General features: G+C 38.3%; 1 protein-coding gene across 3 annotated transcripts in view; it reads right to left on the bottom strand.

Moving 5' to 3' along the window:
* Positions 1–24,492, bottom strand: part of SCEL (sciellin) — a 110,413-nt gene that overhangs the window by 65,834 nt on the left and 20,087 nt on the right. For 2 of the 3 annotated variants that reach the window (XM_003257353.3, XM_003257354.3), the window contains exons 4-9: positions 21,722–21,781; positions 17,653–17,721; positions 13,780–13,848; positions 13,195–13,233; positions 12,081–12,161; positions 9,337–9,402 (exon numbers count right to left, since the gene is read on the bottom strand). In XM_003257353.3, coding sequence (XP_003257401.1) covers positions 9,337–9,402; positions 12,081–12,161; positions 13,195–13,233; positions 13,780–13,848; positions 17,653–17,721; positions 21,722–21,781 — 384 coding nt within the window. The remainder of the gene's footprint in view (positions 1–9,336; positions 9,403–12,080; positions 12,162–13,194; positions 13,234–13,779; positions 13,849–17,652; positions 17,722–21,721; positions 21,782–24,492) is intronic. The other variant, XM_003257355.2, reaches the window with a different exon arrangement.

Here is a 24,492-nt window from a genome sequence, read left to right as displayed (position 1 = left end):
ATCTGGGTTGGGCAAAGCAGGGATGCTTTGCATTTGTTGTTCAAATGTATGGGTTACTTCAAACTAGTGTTAGGAGATCAGGGACTGTCTAGGTTGTTCCCATAGGACTGAAGAAAAAATAATTCATTGCTAAAGGTTAAGACCTTCATTTACAGATTCTGAATTAGGTTTCTCCTTGTTCTGTTCAAACAACACATTTTAAAAACAATAAACTTAAACTCAGGCTAATATTTTAATTATTTTGAATGTTTAGAATGAGCAATCTAGGCATTCAGGTAAGATTTTTAAATCACTATATTTTGATATTTTATTGCACGTCATAGAATCTTAATTTCTACAAAAGATTCCAGTTAATATAAATATTTTTTGTTGAGGTAAAAATGAGATGTATTGCTTTTATTTAGCATGACATCAAAGTTTGTAGAGGATTTGGTACCAATAGAGTTAAAAATGTTGCAGCATAATTAGAAAGGTTACATTTTACCATTTATAGTTACAGACAGAAAAATATAACTGTAGTGCAAGGTTGCCATGGCAACTCACTTCTCAATCAGGATATTTTTTTCCTCCTCCAAGTCTACCAATCAGCTAACAGGAAGTGAAATAACCACTGAAGGAGAAGAGGTCGAAACAAATAAGGATGAGAAATTATGTAGAAAATATTTATATAGTAATTTTCCTAGATGCGTTTCTACTACTTTAATTTTATCAAATATTATTTTCTTTTCTATCTTTAAAAATGATTCCAGAAAAAAAGCACATTCATTTCTAGTGGTGGCTCCATTATTGTTCCTAAATGAGAATAATGAATAACATTCATAAATATTCATACTGTCTGTTAAGCAAGTACTTTAGTTTGGCTTCCATGAGGTTCTTAAATGAGCTTTACATGCCATTTAACCACTGAATCTCCAAGTCACCTAAATACACAGTCAGAATCATTTGAATTTAAAATAAACAGAATACAAAAATTTAATGGTAGGTTCTGAAATCAGAAAGCAATTCAACTTTCCAGAACTGTCATTTCTCTAGTTCCTTGTGATGCACCTGAATATTTCTCCAGATGGCTCCTATTATTCCCTCCATTGGCTCACGTCCGGCAAATGTTACCACTCTTTTAAAAGTCTCAAAGACAAGAAAGTGTTTAAGAACTTGAAAAATGAAGACATTCCCAAATGATTGCTGACACGCTTTGCATCAGGCTTTCAGGCAGATCATAAAACAAAAGAAGGGAAGAGGGGAACATGGCTCTGACCTTCTAGTAATTTTCTACATTGATGACACTTGCACTTTCTTTTGTACATATTCCAAATCTACAGCATATGGTCAGAGTTCAAATTACATAACAGCACAACATTAACTCTTAAAATAGAAATATGATATTCTAAAAGGGTTCTTAGGCTTACCACAAATTATGAATGGATATCTGCACACAGTGTCTTACATTAAAAGACATTTTCCCACATAACATCAGATTTGGAATTACTGGATTTCCTGCTACCACTAAACATAATTGGTAAAGGACAAATGCAGAGAATGTCCCATGGATAGGAAGCCCATAGTTCTACGCATACAAAAACACTCACATACACACGCCCATACACACCGTACTCTCTGGCACTGGAACTTCGCTCCTCCTCTCCTTTCTGCCTGGAACACCTCCATCCACACCTCCCCTTTGCATCTGACTTACTCTTGCTTGTTCTTTAAGGCTTACCTCTGGCATTGCCTCCTTTGAGCCTACTCTACCCCAGATACAACGTCTACTGCCTCCCTCTCCACACTCCACATATTTTGTGTCTATCTTGACCTTTGTGTTTATCATACTCCGAAGGACCCTCCCTTGATGAGGGCCAGCCTTCATGTTTAACAATCCTGGCTCAAAATGACTCCCTGGTAGAAGCTGAGTTTTCTCTCTGTACTCCTTTTTGTACTCCTGGCAGAGCCCAACTATTGTTTTGGAAAAAGAAAGAGACAGAGACAGGGAGAAACAGAGAGAGGAAGAGAGAGAGAGGTGTTACTTAGCACATAGAATACGGCACAACTACAAAAAGACAAATAAGATAACAGGTTGAGGGAAATTCATTGTCTAGTAGATATTAAGAAATATTAAAATCAATCAATCAATCATGTACTTTTTGACAAACTACAATGGATAAATTTACTTGATGATTCAAAGAGTTATAAGATGATGCCATTTAGTTGATGAGTACACTGCAATAGTAAGTGATGTGTCAAAGTAATGCACAATTAATTGCTAAATGAGAATCGAACATAATTAGTCTTCTGAGTCCAGATGACAAAAGTAACACCTTAGAGTATGAAAGCTTTCAGGAGGAAGTAAAATTCATGCCAGACTTTTTGAAGGATGGGTTGGTTTGAGATGGTAGAATCCATTGACCCACATTGCCTTCACCCTACCTACCTCTCATTACACCTTACCTTTACCATGTAACCTTAGCCCCCCCAACACACCTGATGTACAGACATACATCAAAGTTCAACTTTCATTTTCTTCTCATTTAACCTTTTCTCAACAGGTATCTTCACTCTAAAGATACTACATTTTAAATCCTTGGGTTCATTCCCAAACCTAGATCTTTGGAACCTGCCTTTTACCTGAGCACACTCCTTCCTCCCCATGGCTATTTATCTTTACTTGGGAATCACTGCTACAAATATATCCTGCCAGTGTCCCAGACTCTACCTGCTCAAAACAAAGCACAGTGTCAGCTGCTTAAGACCAATTAGGTACTCCCCATTCCGCTCGTAGTTCTTCCCACATTGATTAGTGGCATTACTATGCTTAAAATCACCCTGGGCTTGAAAACCTAGCATTGTGTTATTTCTCTCCTTCCCCCAAATCCCACACCCCTTTTGGATCTGATCTCTGAGTTCCCTGCTAGAAGCTCTTCCTACAATATCAGATCTCCCAGAGAATACTGATGTTCTTCTCATGCCCCCACAGTTGATATTATGGTATGGTTATTTGTACATTCATATTCTCCAACTTTTGGGGCTATAAAGGACCCAAAGCTCCTGCCACTTTTCAGAGTTCTTTGCTCTGGGACTCCCATCATGATGCTGAGTGACATCATCTAGACATGAAAGCCCTTTCTCTGATCCCTCCTCCCCCAGAAGTCCCTTCACCCTCCTCCCTTTCTTGGTGGTGGTCTCTTTGCAGTTGCCTTTGGAGGTTCTCATGTGATAAGTGACTCCCTCAGAAGCAAAACTTGTGAAAGCACCATCCAAATTAGGCTTGTGGTATGCCTCTGCTACCTCGTGGTCATATCTTTTTTCTCCATCAGCACCCTAATCCCTGGAACTCACTGCAATGATGATTGAATAAACACAGTAAGGAATACAAGGAGGTCCATGATAGCTTTGATGTTTTAAGTGTGGGTGTGACTGAATGACTGAATGATAACACAAGAAAAATTTAGTTTTAAAAAGTAGCATAGAATGCCTCTCAAAAAGTGAATATGTCATGTTTTGTTATGATTCTCTAAGGATAGCCTAGCACAGGGAAAAAAAAAGGACTAAACTCCCTGGCATAAGTAGTTAACAGGAACTGGGGGGCTAGAGAATGAAGGTGGAAGAAAGGAGTGAGGGGCTGTTGTGCAAAACAGCAGCAGGTTAACGCCTGCAGAGAAACATCAGCCAACAAGAAATGCCCAATAACAGGGATGGCCAAAGAATTTATGAATAGGGATTTCCAGTATTTCATTTTAGGTAGTTTGGTGTGGGCTTCTGCAATATATTGCTACCACTCCCACCATCCCATATCTTTATTAAGACCTTATCCAAGTGGCATTTGGACACATCAAGAAACTATAGCTGGTTTAGTGTGGAGCTGAGAGAACAGGACAGAGGTAACATAGAAGTGAAATACTGAAGGGAAATCAGATCAAAACCTAGTGATATGGTTTGCCTCTGTGTCTGCACCCAAATCTCACCTCGAATTGTAGTCCCCATGAGCCCCATGCATCAAGGGCGGGACCAAGTGGAGGTGATTGGATCATGGGGGCAGTTTCCCCCATGCTGTTCTAGTGATAGTGAGTGAGTTCTTAGGAGGTTTGATGGTTTTATAAGTGTCTGGCATCTTCCCCTGCTTGCCTTCACTTCATCCTGCCACCCTGTGAAGAAGGTCCCTGCTTCTCCTTTGCCTTCCTCTATGGTCATAACTTTCCTGAGGCCTTCCCAGCAAGGTGGAACTGTGAGTCAATTAAATCTCTTTCCTTTATGAATTACACAGTGTCAGGTATTTCTTCATAGCAGTGTGACAACAGAGTAATACACATGGCCATGCCCTTTCTCAGCAGTTCTATTCAAGGGAGTATTGGAAGTTCTGGCCAGGGCAATCAGTAAGAGAAAGAAACAAAGCATATTCAAATAGAAAGAGAGGAAGTCAAATTGTTTCTTGTTTGCAGATGACATGATCCTATATCTAGAAAACCCCATCGTCTCAGCCCAAAAGCTTCTTAGGCTGATAAGCAACTTCAACAAAGTCTCAGGATACAAAATCAATGTGCAAAAATCACTAGCATTCCTATACATCAACAACAGGCAAGCAGAAAGCCAGTCATGAATGAACTCCCATTCACAATTGCTATAAAGAGAATAAAATACCTAGGAATACAGCTAACAAGGGAAGCGAAGGACCTCTTCAAGGAGAACTACAAACCACTGCTCAAAGAAATCAGAGAGGACACAAAAAATTGGAAAAACATTCCATGCTCATGAATAGGAAGACTCAATATTGTGAAAATGGCCATACTGCCCAAAGTAATTTAGAGAGTCAATGCTATTCCCATTAAACTATCATTACAGGAGAATGAGAAGGGGGACCAGGTTAGGAGAAGAAGTATGGATTTCATTTTGAACACATTGAGTTTCTGGTGTCTTTGAGACAATGGGCAGTGGGCTACCCAAAGGCAACTCAGAGAAGAGATTAGGAGCAGATATAAATGAAGAAGCGGCGAGCACACAAATGGCCAGTGAAACCCTGGATCTGGATGCTGCTGTTGAAAGGCACAGCACAGAACAGGAGGAGAAGAGAAGAGCGACTTGGAGCCTTTAGGAGCATCAACATTTAATGGCTTGGTAGAAAATGATGAGGAAGTTGAGGAGACTAAGTAAGAAGGGCTGAGAAATCGAAAAAGAAAGAAAATCCAGAAGAGTGTGTTGGGGGAGTGTGCTGGTTCTCGAAACACAATAAGAGAGATTTCATAAGGGCATAAAGAGTCAGTGGTGCCCTTTGAAGGGTCACAAGGTCATACAGACTGATATAAGCAAGGTCATCAGTGACCTAGGGAGAGCTGTTTCCATAAACTAATGGTGATAGGATGCAGAAAATGGAGATGAAAAGCATCATCAACTCTTCCGAGAATGTTGGCTGAGATGGAAAGAGAGAAAGGGTGTCAGCTGAGTAGGTTTGTAAGATTAGGCTATCAAATTTTTAGGAACTACATTTTTTAAGATGAAAGAGGTTTGAACATGGAAAATGGGGAAACCAGTGAATCAGGAGTCTGATCAGAGGTAGGAGGAGAGACAAAGGAATGTAATGAGGAACAAATGTTATAAAGCTAAAATTCTGATTCAGTCTTGATTAAAACGAAAAGAAAACATGTTCTGATAAGAAGACTTCAAAGGATAATCTGCTTGGCATATCTTGATAATTCAAAACACTGTATTGGTTATTTCCGTTCTTAGCAAGAGAAGAAAGAAAACAGAAAACATCAATATCCCAGTGGTTGAAATCACAATGACCAAGAAGCAAGCTTAGAAATAAGCTAGAAGGGCCAAAGGTTTTATTTAAATTAAAAACTTTACATGCCATGTCTTGCTGTCATGAATTACAGATTCTCTCTTGAACATTTACAAAAATAGGACAAGAGGCTTTCAAAGATATTCAAGTCTTAACTCCAAAATTTTGTTTGATCACCCAGGTCTGAACTCTCTCATTGTATAACTAATGTATATCATACATAAAATGACACTTCTCAGGAAATTTCATTTTTTCTGTGGCTATAAAATATGATAATTTTAAAAAACTCTATTTTCTCATTTCAGGTCTAGTTAACCTCACCAGACTTGTGTTAATTATAAACACATAATTACATGTAAGTATAGATATAGATGTAGGTGTAGGAATAGATCTATTAATTATAAAGATAGACTAACATAGTCATAGGCATAGATATACATTTAAACAAAGGTATGATATTATGAGCTCTTCTGTTGATTAAAAAAAAAGTTTAAGTCCCTTTGGGTGTGGTTTACATTGTGCCTGTAATAGATTTTAATCAAAACACAATACAACACAAGTATTTAATATGAACTTGATTTCTTCCATAGTATATAAATTAAGAAATGAACAAATGAGAGATGAGATAACCCATGGTGTTAAGGGCTACAGAGAGGTCAAGGGAGGAAATTCCAGGAAAAGGACTCATTCCTGGATGACAGGGAAGTTTGATGGTCTTTTCAAGTGTGCTGCACAGAAAAAGATGTATGAGAGAAAATGAAATTTCAGGGAAAGATTAGGTGGTGAAAAAGAAAAAGCTTGCAAAATTAAGAACAGAAAAAGTGAGGGTGTCAGTCTTAAGGGAAAATTCTTTTGGAGAAGACAGGAGGGGAGAGAAAAGGGGGAGAGATGAATACCAGTGTATTAGTGAAAGATAAAGGGAAATGTTTAACACTGAGTTATTAGCTAGTGTTATCAATCATAGTCCCTCATTTTTATCTGTTTTTGACCTATTTTCATTTTCTTTGGGCTCCTCTGGGAACAAAGATATCTTTGTGAAGCCTTTACTCCCTTTCATCATTTAATAATTGCTTCTACTTTCCTGCATTTACTAAAAAGGCTGTTTCTCAGCCCTGGGAATGCACTGGCATTAAAGGTGAGAAACAGAAGCTGTACTTTGAGCTCTTCCAAAGAAAATCACTTCAAAAATCAAAGGCATTGCTATATTGTTATTATTCTCTCCTTCCCCTGAAGGCTTGGCATGACATTATTTTCGATGCTCAAAGAGAAGTCTTTTCGTTTAGCCATTATATTAATAATCTGTGACTCTAAAAAAGGAATAGATATATAAATTGATCAGCCTAGCCTAATAATCTCCTCTTTCCCTTAGTTCCAGAGCTATGGATCTGAACCAAGAATCAGAAATAGCAACATTGTAACTCATTTCATCTTCCATGTAAATCACATCCAGCAATGCATAAATTGCGAGGGAGGGCATAGAGCCAAGTCCCATCAGCTCTGTGCAAACAGATCCACAACCTCAACAGGCATTGATAGCATGAGATGTTAATTCATGAATAATCCTTCCATGTTTTACACTCTTATATAACCAGTTACTTTTTATAATGATATTGGAATAATGAATAATTGGAATGATGAGTTGAGGACAAAAATATGAAGTTATTTTTAAAATAATAAATATATCTAAGAAAAGTACCAGTTATTCTCTATCAAGACAAAATTGAATGGATCTTAACAATCGTCACAAAAATTATAACTAGTTAACTCCTAGTCAACATTTTCCCCACTTAGATAGCTCCTTATATCAAAGGTATCACCCATAGGGACGTATCTAATAACAGCCTGAGGGGAAAGAATGTTTTAAACTCCAAATGTAATTCATACATGGAAGTTCATGTAATTGGAAGTCATCTGTAGATGAGCAGGTTCTAAAATAAAACATTGTAGCAGTAGGTGAATGTGATTCCAAGTTGTGCCTGCTCAACATGTTCAGTAATTTGATTTAGTTATAGATAGACAGAGAGATAGACAAGCAGACAGAGATAGATTAGATAGATAGATAGATAGATAGATAGATAGATAGATAGATAGATGTAATGACAGGTATAAAAAAAGCAACTCAAGCTCTTTGTGTCTATTGACCAACTACAGTTTATTTACATCCTTATAGAGACCACTCAAATTATTACAAAATACATGTATTTCTAAATATATCCATTACTTGGAAATGAAAGATACATTAGAAGTCTGCATAGTAGATGAAAATTTTATAAAATAAACCGATCTAATATTAAATAAGCACATAGTTTAATAATACTTTCTTTTCCAATAGTCAGAATTAGAAAAACTGATCCCATTGAAACATGAAAATATTCTAGAAGTTGAGACATAAAAACATCTTTGGATACCTGAAAAGTAAACTAAAGTAGGAGACCTGTTTTTGTTTCTGAGTTAGTGATGATATTGATTATAGAGCATGCTTCTTTAAAGACAAGAGTGTAGGCTCCATGTTTTGTTCACTGATATATCCCAAGATCCTAGAATAATATCTGGCACACAGCAGTGTTTATTAAATATTTGTTACATTGAATTGTTGCTGGCATTCCTAGCACGGAAATTGTAGAATAAGGTGTCTTCCACCTGATCTATCATTTAGTTATAACTATTACTCTCAACAAAAAATAAAATTAGAAAATATTCATTTGTCACTTAACGTTTATGAACAACTTGCCACACATATCCGCATCCAGTTCTCCAGGTTCTGCACAGCCTGGAGGCAGCTGGGCATCAAGAGCCCACACTGGAACCCCTGTCTGATGCCTGACTCTGTTCTCTCCCACTGTCACTGTTAAGGGTTAAGTTGTGTCCCCTCTGCCCCTAAAATTCACATGTTGAAGTCCTAATCCACAATTCCTCAGAATGTGACCTTGCTTAGAAATAGGGTCATTGCAGATGTAATTAGTTCAGTTAGGATAAGGTCATACTGTAGTAGGATAGACATGATTAGTTGCTTTATAACAAAGGGAAATTTGGACTCAGACATACACACAGGGAGAAGATCATGTGAAGATGAAGGCAGCGATCAGTTCAATGCTTGTACCAATTGGGCAATGTCAATGATTACCAGGAAACCATCAGAAGTTAGGGGAGCCCTAACAGTCCTCAGAAGGAACCAACCCTGCTGAACCCTTGATTTTGGACTTCTGGCCTCTAAAACTATGAGACAATAAATTCCTGTTGTTTAAGCCACCCAGTGGCACTTTGTGGCAGTTTGTGGCACCCAGTTTGTGGCACTCATTTCTTTTGGCTAGCAATCTAATACAGCCACCTACTCATTGGCCTAGCAATCTAATACAGCCACCTACTCATTCCTAGCAGTTTGTCAGATGTCCTACCAGTGTACTTGGTAGCCCTGACCTTACTCCCACTGGACACTCTCCTGTACAGAGCTGAGAGTTCACGAGATTGCCTCCAATTTATCCCAAAACATCCACAATTATATGTTGTCAATGTCTGACATGTTCTTCCATCTAATGGCACAGCAATTACGCCTGACACCTTTCCCTTACCGTCTCCTGGCTCCTGTGCTTGAAGAGGCGTTGTAACCTGGAGGGGGCGGTGGAAACCAGGACTGCCTGTTAAGAAATGACACGGTAATAAACATGGTGATTGAAAGGCTGATCCCACCCACTTGTCTGAAAATAATTTGACAGTTAAAAAGACAATGAGATTATACCAAGCCTTGGAAGTAAAATGAACACTATTTCATAAATGAAGTAGGAAGTAACTATCCTATATTCTAGGCTATCTGTTCCTCCAAGTAAACCTCTTTTCTCATTTCCTTTAGCACTAAGTAATGTGGACATTTCTTTTAAAAAGAAATCTAAAGCAAATCTGGAAAATAATGACAATTGTTAAGTCTAGATAGTAAATTCATATATATTTATCATGTTATTCTCCCTATTTTTCTGCATGTCTGAATTATTTCACAACAGAAATAACAATCTTATACTCTACTCAATATATATATATATGTTTTATTTTTATTTTTATTTTTGAGACAGAGTTTCGCTCTTGTTGCCCAGGCCGGAGTGCAATGGTGCGATCTTGGCTCACCACAACTTCCACCTCCTGGGTTTAAGCAGTTCTCCTGCCTCAGCCTCCTGAGTAGCTGGGATTACAGGCATGTGCCACCACACCCAGCTAATTTTGTAATTTTTAGTAGAGACAGGGTTTCTCCATGTTGGTCAGGCTGGTCTCGAACTCCCGACCTCAGGTGATCCACCTGCCTCGGCCTCCAAAAGTGCTGGGATTATAGGCATGAGCCAACACGCCCAGCTTCAAAATACAATTTTTTTTTTTTTTTTTTTTTTTTTTGAGATGGAGTCTCGCTGTCTCCCAGGCTGGAGTGCAGTGGCGCAATCTCGGCTCACTGCAAGCTCTGCCTCCCGGGTTCACGCCATTCTCCTGCCTCAGCCTCCCGAGTAGCTGGGATGGGGTTTCACCATGTTAGCCAGGATGGTCTCGATCTCCTGACCTTGTGATCTGCCCGCCTCGGCCTCCCAAAGTGCTGGGATTACAGGTGTGAGCCACCGTGCCCGGCCTCAAAATATAATTTTTAAAAAACTGTGGGCCAGGTGTAGGGCCTCACACCTGTAATCCCAGCACTTTGGGAGGCCAAGGCGGGTGGATCACGAGGTCAGGAGCTCAAGACCAGCCTGGCAAAAATGGTGAAACCCCATCTCTACTAGAAATACAAAAATTAGCTGGCCGTGGTGGCATATGCCTGTACTCCCAACTACTCAGGAGGTTGAGGCAAAGAATTGGTTAAACCCGGGAGGCAGAGGTTGCAGTGAGCCGAAATTGCGCCACTGCACACTCCGAAAAAAAAAAAAAAAAAAAAAGAAAGAAAAGAAAAGAAACTGCTAGAAAACTCTGACAAGTAAAGATATTGAAAGCATAAGTGAATATTATAGCAGCACTAGCTTCAGTTCTAACCTAAATTAGAAAGATGTCCTCACATCACCAGGTCATAATTTTAGTTGGGAGTAATTGCTAAGCAGAAAGATCAAGATATGGATGAAAACTGAAGATATTCAGATGAGAATGATATGCACTACAGAAGAAAAGGCAGACAGGAAAGTTGGATTTAAATTGTTTAAGAAGGTCTATTCTCTGAGCCACTGCAGAACTGAACTAAGACAAGGAACGAGTCAATCAAGGCAGATTCCAGCTCAATGTAAGGAACAGATGCTACCCAGGAGAGCAAGTCAAAGATGTGTCCCAAAATAGTGAGAGTCTTATTGATGGCTTCAGTGGCCCTGAATTATGCCCAAAATGTCAGAGGAAAGATTCTTGCACTAGATAGGAGATTGAACTGACTGACCTAAAATTTCTCTTTCAAATTTAGGAATCTGTTTTTACCAGGCAAAGGGTCAAGGGACATGAAATTTGGGTTCAAGGGAAAGACGAATCACATTTTCTGAGACTTTGCAGCTACAGCCAGAATTTTGTTGAAGGAAAAAATAGAATCAGTCATTTTTCTCCAGCAGCACCATGGCAAAGTCAGCCAGTCCATCAACAAACATTGAGCACCTACCCTGTACACAGCATGGACCCAGGTACAGACAGGGAAATTGAGAAAATTTAAAAGCATTGATGTTTGTAAATGCTTGTTTTCCATTTGCATCACAATTCATAGCCCTGGGATTTTTTCAACATGCAAACATGTCTTCCACCATCATGTTTGGTCTCATGAAGAATATTTGGTCACCATTGGTCCAACTACTCCTCTGTGCCTGCTAATTACATAGGACTCAGCACCAGCAGAATGTGGGAGACCATGCAGAGGAGGTTGGTGGAGGAGGCAAGAATCAAACAAATACAGATGGATGTCTCCAGAAAGGGTCTTTGACTCTCCATTTGGAAACAAGGCCAGCCCAATCCACAGAGCAGAGGCGGCATCTCCAGATACAGGCCGGTTTCAGGAGCATGGCAGCATGTGGCCCTACATTCATCATTATTTCAGGTTAAGGCATTCCCAGCAGCAGGACTCCATGAAACGTGCTACCTCAAGTAGTCTGCCATTTAACATACGAGCTCTATCATCTAAAACATTTCCTAGAAATTCAAGGCCCTAAAGGAACTGAAAACAAGACTCTATATTTGAGAAAGAGATTGTTGGGGGAAAGAGCTGAAGTTTGGGAACAGCAGAATGTAGATGCTGGATCCCCGCAAAAAAAGAGAAGGAAGCTTTCTAATGCAGTCTTTCATAGTGTATCAGCAAGAGGTAGACACAATGAGTTCATTGTACCTCTTCTTCTTTACAGGAGTAGTAGCAGAAGTGGATGCTATGGTGTTGGAGGTGTTGGCATTCAATGAACCTCCAGGTTGCCTGTTTAATGACAAGAACAACAATTAATCACACTCTCAAACTTTTTCATTTCAGCCTACCTTTGAAAAGTCTTAAATTCTACTCATATTCCTGCCTGCTCTCTGTTCATAACATGCTTCACTTGAGGATGGAAAAACAGCCAAAAATCTTCTTCCTTAGTTGACATATTTTAGAAGTTGTCAGGTTCTCATAGAACTAGCTAAAACTAAAGGAATAGAATAAAGAAGTGATTCATAAAATGACATTAACTGTCGGAAATTCAGACAAATCAATTCTGGCATGCTACAGATTCACATTTCTTTTATTCCTGTGATTATATTGTGACTAACTAATTATGTTGTGGTTTTTTGCATTAGAAGCATTATTGCTTAATAAAAATTTTTAAATCATACCATCTTAAGTCTCTATCTGGCATTTGTTCATATATGCAGATCCTCAAAAATGGAAGTGACCCAGGCCCGTTTCAAGCGCTGAGAGGTGTGATCCAGTGTATAAATTACTTTATACATAAATAGGAATTCAAAAATAAATAAGTTTATAAATCTGTCTGATTTGGGCTGCTTATAACCATCAGTAGTACATTCCAGGGAAAATGTGTTCCATTTAAATAGATTTTTAGCTCACCCCATGTTTTCCCAATTCAATTTTCTCTGAAGGAGGAGGCATAGATGTGAAGGGTGGGTGAGGAAGGAAGTGAGGTGTAGAGGAAGGGTTAATTATTGTGGGAGTAGAGGGAAGAAAAGTCCTGTAGGGAAAAAATGAGGAGTCTAGATTTTAATAAAGAAGAAGAAAGAAAGGATGACCTAAGCTTTGGTGTTTGGTTAGAGTAATGACTGGCAATCTTTTTTTCTGCAAAAGTCCAGATAGTCACATTTGAACCTTTGCAGACCATTTTGGTATTGTCTTCTACTACTCAACTCTGCCAGAGCAATAGGGGCATGGCTGTATTCCAATAAAATTGGCCTGGGGTGGTTTTCCCTGGTTTTCTTGAACACATAAAAAGAAATATACTACAATTAGAAAGAATACATACAGCTTTGTTACTTCCGGTGATCTAAACATGGACATGCTCCTGGTAGGAGAGAAAGAAAGCAGAGTTTGAACAATGAAGAATGAACATTTGCATCTATTTGGAATTATTCTTGAATTTAGAGTTATTAAAAGTTAGACTTTGGTGAGAGAAAGAAATAGAAAGCATCATATTTTAATAAATTTCATAAGATGATTTCATGATTTTGTCTCTTGTACTAGATTCCAAAGAATTATTTTTCTTCTGAAAATTTAGTATCTTTTAAGCCCAATATTTTTATTTGTTGGGTTCAGTAATTTTCCTTAACAATAATAATGTAAAATTTGCATTTGTACCTATTTCATAGTTTTGCCACCAGGACAACTTAAACAGAAACATAAATGTGGTAAGAATGGTGATTTGGAGCTACAAACCTTGTGATTTTTAAGCTAAACAACAAGGTTTTATTCTAGCCATGTACAGGAGTAATGATAGAGACTAAGAATTTACAGAAAGATATCAAGTAGGATTGAAGAATTGCAAGTACATAGGTAACACTTAGAAAAATATTATACTTGAGCCTTTCCCATAGTTAGTAGATACTGGTACCTATTGGTTAGTTGGTTATCCAAGGTATTGGCCTTATATGTTTTAGCAGCATCATTTCTGTCTGAGATCCTTTATAAAGAAACAAGACAAAAGTCTGGATAAACATTTAAATTATCAAACTCCTTTCAGATCATTTTCATGCTAGAAAAGCTTAACAACATAGTCTTTCTCTAGTAAAGAGAACTATTTTTCAAGTGTTACATTTTAGAAAATTTTTAAATAAAAAGAAACTACTTATGACAAAATCTACTTGTAAGGTTGTTTTAATATAGTTTGAAATTTTGTTTTATTTTATTTTATTTTTTGAGAGAGAGTCTTGCTCTGTTGCCCAGGCTAGAGTGCGGTAGCGTGATCTCAGCTCACTGCAACCTCTGCCCGCAGGGTTCAAGCTATTCTACTGCCTCAGCCTCCTGAGTAGCTGGAACTACAGGCATGCACCCCTACGCCCAGTTAATTTTTGTATTTTTAGTAGAGAGGAAGTTTCACCATGTTGGCCACACTGGTCTCGAACTCCTGACCTCAGGTAACCCACCGGCCTCCACCTCCTAAAGTGCTGAGATTACAGGTATGAGCCACCGCACCCAGCCTGAAATTTTAAAAGTGTTATGACTTTTGCCTGTTTGTCTTTCTGACTCATCGAGCATTTAACTCATTAACTATTTTCATTTTCATTATTGTCTAATGATACATCTTGTCAATGACAGTACTTCCTATGTCAGTAAAAGGCATCAATGAAATACTTGTTTTTTTTTTCAATGGTTTGTGGCATAAACAATATTATGTGTTTGCGAAACACATTTTCTTTTCTTTCTGAGCAATCAAGGAGACCACAATTTCCAACCTTCATTGCAATTAAGTTGGGGCCATGTGATTGAGCTCTAGACTAAAGAGTGTGGGCAGACATGTTATCTGCCACTTCCAGACCCATTGTAAAACCTCCTGGTGATCTTCCATGTTCTTTCTTCCCCCTTCTACTATGGCTTTGGTACGCATGGCAGCATAAATATGGCAGCATTAAAATATGGAAAGAACTTAGGTCCCTGAGTCACTTCATGGACTCAAGCAAATCACATTGGACTCTGATGTGTCAAGCAGTACCTTATAGTGTGTTAAACCATCTTGATTTGGAAGAGAGGAAGCAGACTTGTTAAAAAGTTACTCTACCTTGACAAATTAGTTTACTTTGACTAATACATGTAGTGAGTCCAAATGATCATTAGAGATTTTAATCATTCTAATCTCATAGATCTAGAAAAGGTGTGTTCATATGCTTCTTGAGTCAGAAAGCACAAATAAGGAAGGTTATCATTATATGCCAATGGTGGGATCTCATAACTTCGGCCCCTGTTCCTTCTTTCCTTGTCTCATACCTACTACTTGTTGCTGGTCATTTGATGCGTTTTGTCTACTCTCCAGAACACCCTACAAGGTAGGTATAAGGATTTTCATTTTATAGATAAATAAATGGAGTCTCAGAGTCATTGTGTGGCTTTCTCTTGGCAACACAAGTAGAAAGTAGTCTATCTCCCAAATCGTTTACTAGGATCCAATGTCATATATTCAATTCTGTAGTATGATTGTTCCCAAAACTCATATATTAGGTTAACAGACCTTCTTTTAGTCTTTATTCTTCACCTCTCATAGCCTGTTTCATGCTACCCAGGGGTAAGTCTATCAATGGTAATGGAGAGAACTCTAAACCGCCATTCCAATATGTATGTTGATTTCTTATTGCTGGGGGAGATTAATTTTGTATTTACCGTGGAAATTAAATTTCTGTCAACTTGTGATATGAAATAGGTTGTTTTTATAAAAATTGTTCTTGGAGACTTGAAATACCAAACAATGTAATTTGCAACATGATCAGAACAGCCAAAGGAAAAGTTATACTTTCACGATGGAGCACTAGATGGCCTCCTAACCTAGGTTTTCCAAATTAGTTATAACCCACTATCTCTGCATGCTACATACACATTTATTTATGTTTCTTTTGCACACCTCACATTTTACACACGTAAGTATATTTTAAAGGGAACTTTTCAAATGTAAACTCAGTACTTTTCTCATATTCATTAAATCAAGTGCATCATTATTAAAATGCAAATACACACATACCAGATATATTTGATCATCTTCCTCCTAAAATTATTTCATGTCTTACATTTTGGAGTGGTCTGTATTACAGAAGTTCAGCTCCTGCTAACAGGACTTGCCTTTCTTTACTAACCCCTGTGTTCTCTTCCTCAAATCTATTTCCACATTTAGTGCCTTGGGAATGAGCTGCCAGGATACTTTTCCCAAACATACCACTAAAGTGTGTAAATAGATCATGTAATCTCCGGGCCTGCTTTCGAGGGTATAAAATGAAGGGCTTGAGCTATATTGGTGGTTCTGAATCTCAGCTGCACATAAGAATTACTCTATAAGCTTGAAAAAAAAATGCTTGAGTTCCGCCTCGGGCTAATTAAATCAGAATTTGGGGAGTGAGGGGTAGTAGGACCAAGGCATCAATAAAGTTTAAGAGCCCCCTCAGTGGTTCTAATTTGTAGCTAAGGCTGAGAATGACCTAACTACATTGCCTGTGAGGTCAAGTCTATTTCCCACATTCCTAGGCTGTATCTCGGCTGGCCTGACATAAACGTTCAGACACACAGCCTACAAAAGCTTAGGTCTTCCACCTTACTTGAGGCTCAATTATCTCACTTTAAAATTCATTCCTAGAAATAGGGTTTCCTTCTTCAATTAACCATCTGCAAGACCAGGATGAATGGACAGAGGTATTTTATCTACCTCTTCTCTATGCATCACTGTGGAGATGAGATCTTGTACATCTACTACAAACTCATTTTTGACAAGGATGATAATTTTTAAAAGAAAAAGACCAACTCTTCAGGATACCAGCATTGATTGTCCTCTATTAGGGTGACTGACTTAAAAGCCTAGGAATAGTGCAGAAGGTATATACATTTGCTACATTAATCAACACTGGCATAGTCTGAGTTTAGAATCTATTGGATGCTGTAAGTTACCATGTATTTGCTTAAAACCCAGTAGGTGCCATTTTTGCCTACAACTGCAGCACATCTTTAGCTGCAGGGAGTAAACACAACTAGCACTGGCTTTGGGTATTCATGGTGCCTATTTAATAGGAGTCCAAAAGACTCCTATTAAAGATGCTAACTTTGTCCTTTACTTATGCTTACTAAGCGTCTCTACTGAACCTAAACTAAAAATGTGATTTGTGTCATTTATACTTCAACCTGAATAGAAGTTGCCTTATTTTCCCTGTAGAGATGAGCCCTTTCCCCCCATGTAAGAAGGAACTAACAGCAGGCACACACGTTGGACTTATTCTATCAGCCCTATGGAGACTCCAGTGTCAAAAGAGTATTTTCACTTTCTAAAAGAAAGTAAAGAGCTAACGTCTCTGTCCTGGAGTGGACTGAAACTATTGTATTATTAAAATTTAGTGTCTCCATAAAGCAGTTGCATGGACTGATGTTTTTCCACCATCAGTGTGGAAGGACCAAATGTTTGAACAAGGATTACACATATTCACAAATAAAACCTGTCTTCTTCATTTTAAATTGAACTAACAGATTCCACACAGTATCCACCCTAGCTGTACTCAAATCAGTTTCTCTAAGAATTTGTCATATAAATCTACTATTAGCAAGATTTTAGAAATACATCTAGCCAAGATTTAGTGAGATTTGAAGAAGGTAATTCAATTCTTAGAGGCCTCCATCCCTGGGAATAAAATACCAGCAATTCAAACCTTATTTTGGTAAACTTTTAAATACTTCATAACTTTATAAGAAAAGGAATTTAATATGTTATGCATTCCACTTGCATGGTTCAAAAGCACCTTACCTGTCCAAAGTGTCATCAGAACTATACCGACTAATTGTAGCCTTTGGCACATTTTTCTCATTTACTTTCCTGTAGCAAAAATAATTACCAAAAAAACAAATCAATCACAAAAAAAGTTGATAAAACCTATCATACATATGGCAATATTTTGACCTATTTCAGTAGGAAATGTACATGTTACCAAGGAAAGATAGATTTGGAGTACCCAAATCTTCCAACTTGGATAGAATAAATTATGGAAAATCCAATATCCTATGCTAATAAAAGATTCTTCTCTGGCTTCAATTATTTCTAACAACAATGTAACATATTCAAATTAGGGATAAGGATACATAAATCATACAACAAACAACATAACACTCAAAATGGTTAATAACTAATATGTACTCTTGTCAATGTTGTTTATTTCTACATGTTCCTATTAGTAATAGGAACTCAATCTTTTATACTCAACTATATTTTGTTTGCAGAGTTTTAGCAGTGCCATAAACCAGCACCATGGACTAAATCCATAAATGCTTTGCTTAATATTCAGCACCGTGGACAGGGTTAAAAGAAGGGAACTTACAGGCAGAAGGAGGGGAAAGACAGGAAAGAAAGGAAACAGGAAAAGCTGGGGAAAATGAAAAGGAGAAAGTGGGAAGTGAGAAAAAGGAAGGATAGGAGGAAAAGAGGAAGAGACAAAAGTGATACGAAGAAGAAGAGGAGACACAAGGGCAAAGAGAGGAGAGCAAGACAGATGAGCAAAAATGGGGGGGGGATTTAGAAAATAATAGAAAAGAGAATAGAAGACTCAGTAGAAGGAATCGTGATCATGGAAGCAAAGGAAAGATCTTGACCATATTGATCAAACATTAAAAAAAGCCTGTTTAATGCCTCATATAACCCCATGATATAAAGCAAGCAAGCTCTTTGGAGAATTCTCCATTATTTATTGTGTTTGTATTTCCAAGTATCATTTAAAGCCATCATATCCAAAGTATCGCATTAGAATAAGTACTAAGACTAGATACTAAAGATTTAATTTTAAACTTGACGTGGCATATTTTCACTAAGCAGCTATTTGGATGTACTCAAAATAAAAAGTGCTAGGAATAGTGCAAAAAGTATATTTGCTATATTAGTAGTGGAGAAAGTAACATTTGCTATATTAATCAACACTGTTGTACTGATAAATATAAGGAAGTCTAGAATAAAATAACTATAGCTGCTATCTACACAGAGCAAGACGGACAAATCAAGTATGTAAATCCAAAGGCAGAAAGTAGTGAGTGCCATAAAAGAGGTTTAGGTAAGGTGTAAGGAAGTTCTAAGCTAAGAAAGCTGATTTCTAGGTATACAAACCAGAGAAGGCTTTATGGAATGAAGTGCAGTTTGAGCTGGGCCTGGGAGGGGAAATAGATGTGAACATTTTCGAATAGACGTAGAGGGAACAGTATCAGTTAAGGCAAGAAAAACAGTGAAGAAAAATGCCAAATATAACTCCCCCAATGTTTAATACAACCCCAGAGTGAAATCATGGTGTGGTTCACCATCGTGTGTAATGTGTAAATGCAAGCAGGTGCTGGAGGGCCATCTCACCCCTTCCAGAAAACAGCCCTTCCCCGGACACCATCACTATGTCTCTAGGTGGCCGTTGTCTTCCTACTGCTTATCACAATAAGACATGTTTCAACATGTCATTTTCATTCTCTCCCCTCCCTCACTTTCAACTAGGATGCAAGTTCTGTGGAAGCAAGGACTTCGTTTTGTTTGCAGCTCTTAACACAGCTACTGATGCACAGGAGGCCTCCTACAGGTGCTATTTGGCTATCATCCTTATTTGACATGTTTAAATGATCTACCAGAACATGTACACGGTCAAACTTTCCAATTGTGGATAATATGAAGGTATTATCTACGGTGATGACAGTATATTATTTATTTTCCTTTATTTTCAGACCCCACTCATGCCAGCTCTCTGCACACATTGTCATCTCTGCTGGAAGTGCTTCTTTCCTTGCTCCATGCCCACCAGCCAGCCTTGCCCATTTGGGAAATTTTTCCTCATAATCCTTCAAGCAACATCACCAACACCAAAGACCACTTCCTCAGTGAGGTCTCTGATTATTCAGGCAGAGTTAGTCTCCCTTCTTTTCTATTCCCATAGTGCACTCACACACCTCTACTATAGCACTTTCCATGACAAACTTTAGTATTTTCATTTGTGGATATTTTAAGGTCAAAGATTATGTTCTATGCATCTTTGTATTCCTGGCACCTGGCACAATGCTGGCACATAGCAGGTGCTCCAAAGTCGCTGTTGAGTAAAGACATCAAGGTAAAGACAGCCTCTGCAGAGCAGAAAAATGACAAGTGACACCCTCTGAGCAAGTACCAGGAGAAAAACAATCTGCCCTACTCTTTTAGGGAAATTGATTCTGTGATGTTAGTTACAGGTCAAGGGGGAAATGTCTAGGGCTTACAGATTTTTGTTCCTTAAAAGACTGATAATTCTACTTTAGCCACAACACTGGCCACCACGAGGAAGGGTTCAGGAAACCAATACAACTTAAACTATGAAATAAGCATGAAAGGCATTAAGCTCTTGTTAACCTAAAACACACTGTATATACATTAAGAATATGAAGCGTATTTCACACTTAAAAAACATAAGTATCTGTGTTCTTTAATCGTTCCAGAGAAAGGTGAATAACATAGAGGCAGCAATTTCCACTGGTGGCTGGACTCAAATGATGAGCCTCTCCTTTGTTGGTGAGATCAGAGCCAGCTGAGAACCAGGCTATGATCTTCGAAACCATAAAGACTAAGGACAGGGCCTCGGCAGAGAGTCTGCCAGATCACAGAACAGTAAATCAGATGAACTCAAGCTGGCATCAGGAAAATGAAATGGCAACTCTGTGTAGAGGGTTATAAGCTCAGCACCCTTAAAACAGGTCAAAATTATGAAAAAGTTTAAAAGGGTTGAGAGAAATTCATAAACAAAAGTTTCCAAAATAGACCTGACCCAAGTGCCTGCTTAACTTTTTAAGATCCACACCATAGAAGACATTCACATTCCCTTTCTAATTACATTTTAATGACAAACAGACACAAGCTACTAGACCAGATAAAACCTGTGTCTGATAATTAGGTTCTTCTGATGGGTGTGGTTGTTTGTATGGATGTGAGTACAACTGTGTTTTAGTAAGAATATTCTCTTCTTTTATCAATCCGAGATTATTTGTGGAAATATATATTGTCTCTCTCTCTCTCTCTATATATATATATTTTGTCTTAATGTTTCTACTAATTTTTCTACTAATTTGCTTTGATCAGTCTATTTGCCACTGAGGATCAGTCCATGTTTTCCCACTAACCCAGGAGTTTCCAAAAAGAAAGGTACTGTCCCATAAAGCAAGTGAACTCTGGAGTTGTTATTTCTGTGTTTTAGGATTCCTTTCCCTAAGGTTCAGAGATATCTAATCTGGTCATGTTGCTGTTGTTGTTTGTTTGTTTGAGAAACAGGGTCTTCTTCCATCACCCAGGCTGGAGTACAATGGAGCATCACTGCCCACTGCAGCCTCAATGTCCCAAGCTCAGGCAATCCTCCCACCTCAGCCCCTGGAGTAGCTGGGAAAACAGGTGCGCGCCATCACACCTAGCTAATTAATTTTTTTTTTTTTTTTTGAGACAGGGTTTTGCCATGTTACCCAGGCTGGTCTCAAACTCCTAGGCTTAGGTGATCCTCCCACTTTGGCCTCCCAAAGCATTGGGATTACAGGCATGAGTCATGGCACCTGGCCTGATATGATCGTGTTTCTATGAGAGTCCTTTCCCTGCCTGTCAGGAGGACCACCTCAGTGGGATGCACAGAGGGTTGGTTATGTTCTGCCTCAAGTCATGGTTCTGGAGAGGCAGAGTTTCCTTGTGGAAACCTCTGATGATATCACAGATTCTCCTTCACATGCCCAGAACATCGGGGAAAGCCCAAGGCATGCTGCAAATATTCAGCTGTCTTGGACAAGTCTTCTCTGAAAACTACCATCTTTGTGTTTCTGCTCATGATGTAACATGTCTGAACACCCACCTGTCCAATGCATCATGGGAATTATGTCGGTTGAGCACCACCCTACCGTAATTTTCATCTCTGCAAAGAAAGAACAAAAGTATGTCACATAGAAATTTACCACAATATTGGCTAAGCACTAAATGAGAGAGACATGCTGGTGAGCTCCCAATTTTTGGCAAGGTTAATTCATTTTATTTCAGTTGTGAGAACACAAAATTATGTATTTATTTTAACCAGTCACCACTTGAAAGAGCATGAGAAAAGAAACAAGTTTGTCTGTACAAATGATCTTTTATCCCATGAGGTTTCCACATGATTCAACAATGAATGAGTGTTGTGTTGTGTTTTATCAGACTGTGGGAATATAAGCCATTTATATGTATTAGAAGAGTCCTTTTTGGCATGAAGTCAAATACAAAAGCTTTCCACAAATTCTGTTTAAGTTTAAGTAAGCCCATTATGTCTGGATATGTTGGTGGACTTGACAGTTCTCCTTCATAAAATGTGGGAAACTCAGTACCAATATTTGTGGTTAAGGAGATTAATAATTCACAGGAGACCTAGCCTACTTTTGAACCATGAGAATACAGTTTGCTCTAGTTAGTCGTTAAAATAATCCTATGAATTAGGCAGGGAAGACACTGTCATATCCAGTTCACAGATGAGAAAATTGGGGACTTTGTGGCTTTCCTAAGACCACAAGGTTAGCAAGTAACAGAGGTGGGTCTAGGACCCAGATCTTTTCATTCCAAACTATTGCTTTTCTTACTAGTCAACCCTGCAATCGACCTTCATATGTAAAATCTCAAAGTAATATCATTCTTATTTTGTACAGTGGAACTGAAAGTACAGCCCTTTCAGGAAATGTCAAAACATGTAGTGAAGCCTTTGGATTTGAGCCAAGGCAGAAAGTACCTGAACCTATTTTGTGTCAACCCAACCAAACCTGAAATACCACATTTTTCCTGGTTATGCTCCACTAACATTACTCAACACTCTAGTACTTTTTTTTTTTTTTTTTTTTTTTAGACAGAGTCTTGCTCTGTCGCCCAGGCTGGAGTGCAGTGGTGCGATATCTTGGCTCACTGCAACCTCTGCCTCCCAGGTTCAAGCAATTCTCCTGTCTCAGCTTCCCGAGTAGCTGGGATTACAGGTGCCTGCCACCATGCCTGGCTAATTTTTGTATTTTTAAAATAGAGACAGGGTTTCTTCATGGCCAGGCTGGTCTCGAACTCCTGACCTCAAGTGACTTGCCCTCCTTGGCCTCCCAAAGTTCTGGGATTACAGGTATGAGCCACCACTCCCAGCCTCTGGTACCATTTTTAATGAAGCTATAAAAGAACTGAAGTAGACAATTAAATAGAAAGATGAACAGTAAAAGTGAAACAATGCCAGCAAATATACACTCTCAAAGACCCCAAGAGAACTTTCCTATCTTCCTCCATATCTCTTACTGAAATTTTTGAAAGAGGAGCAAATACCAGGCATGTTTTTATCTGAGGTGGAATTATAACACACAGCCCAGAACTGGGCCAGGGGGAATCAGGGAAGCATCAAAGCCAATTTTCCCTTCATTCAGCAGCTCCTGTGCCATCCAAACTGGCTTCCCTGGGTTTTCCTGGGGAGGCATGCCTGGCATAAAAGCACCATTCCTCCCAACTGTGATTTGTCTTATACGTTCTATCTTCACTCGTCTGTGTAAATGTTGGCACACCAAAATGTATGGTCTACATTGCACATGACACTACCACTACAGAAAATTGGAAATGCTCTGACAGAAGCAATAAATGCTGTTTCATGGAAGGAGATGATTGTCATCCAATAGTGCTAACTCTAAAAGTTAGTGTGAGTCTCTAAATCTCTAAACACCCATATATTTCCTTGAAATAATAATATTCAATAACAGAAATTAATAGATATTTTAAATTTAACATTCACAAGAATGCCCCTCAAATAACCATTATCTGCAGTGTTTGTAGATAGTTTAGAGTAAGTATCTTATAATGCAGGATTTCCCAACTGCAGGACTATTGACACTTTGGGTTTGATAATTTTTTGTTGTGGGAGCTGCCCTGTGATTTATAGGATGTTTACCAGCATCCCTGTTCTCTACGCATTAAATACCAGAAGGACTTGCCAATTTTGACCACAAAAATGTCTCCTAACCTTGCCAAATGTCTTCTGGAGGTGAAATTGCCCCAGTTGAGAAACATTTGTGTAATAGAAAAACAATGGGCCATGTTAAAATCTAAACTCTACCACTAAATTGCCATGTGCCATTAGACAAGTTACTTAGCTTCTCTGAGCTCAGATTCCTCTTTTGTAAAATGAGGAGATATAACACCTACCTTGTGTTTCATTGTAAAATTAGTGGTGCTTTATATGTAAAGTATCTAACACCAAGCTTAATAACAAAGAAATCATAAAATGTCTACATAATTTATAATATACACATAACATAATATATATCCAGGCTGGACAAATACCTCTTGCAAATCTATATTGCCAATGAGGCTATATGCCTATGGCCATAGTTTTCAAATCTTTAAACCTCTCAGCTAGTAGAAGCAATGCTCAAAACAAACAAAATTTTGTTGGTGGTTAAGTACTTACAAAGTAATACCATATATCCTACCTTCCCAGTACCTAGAAGTAAATGGCACTAAAATAAGCCGGTAATTTTTTAAATTTCTCTTGCACATATCAAAATTTTATATGCTAAATTTGGAATTATACTATTTTTGTTTATTTCAGCTGACATGATCAACATAGCAGGAATTGTCCGATCA

This window comes from Nomascus leucogenys, chromosome 5 (genome assembly GCF_006542625.1).
Source record: "Nomascus leucogenys isolate Asia chromosome 5, Asia_NLE_v1, whole genome shotgun sequence".
NCBI classification, from domain to species: domain Eukaryota; kingdom Metazoa; phylum Chordata; class Mammalia; order Primates; family Hylobatidae; genus Nomascus; species Nomascus leucogenys.
Note: the sequence above shows the minus strand (reverse complement) of the source record. Positions and strands in the feature narration are given on the sequence as shown.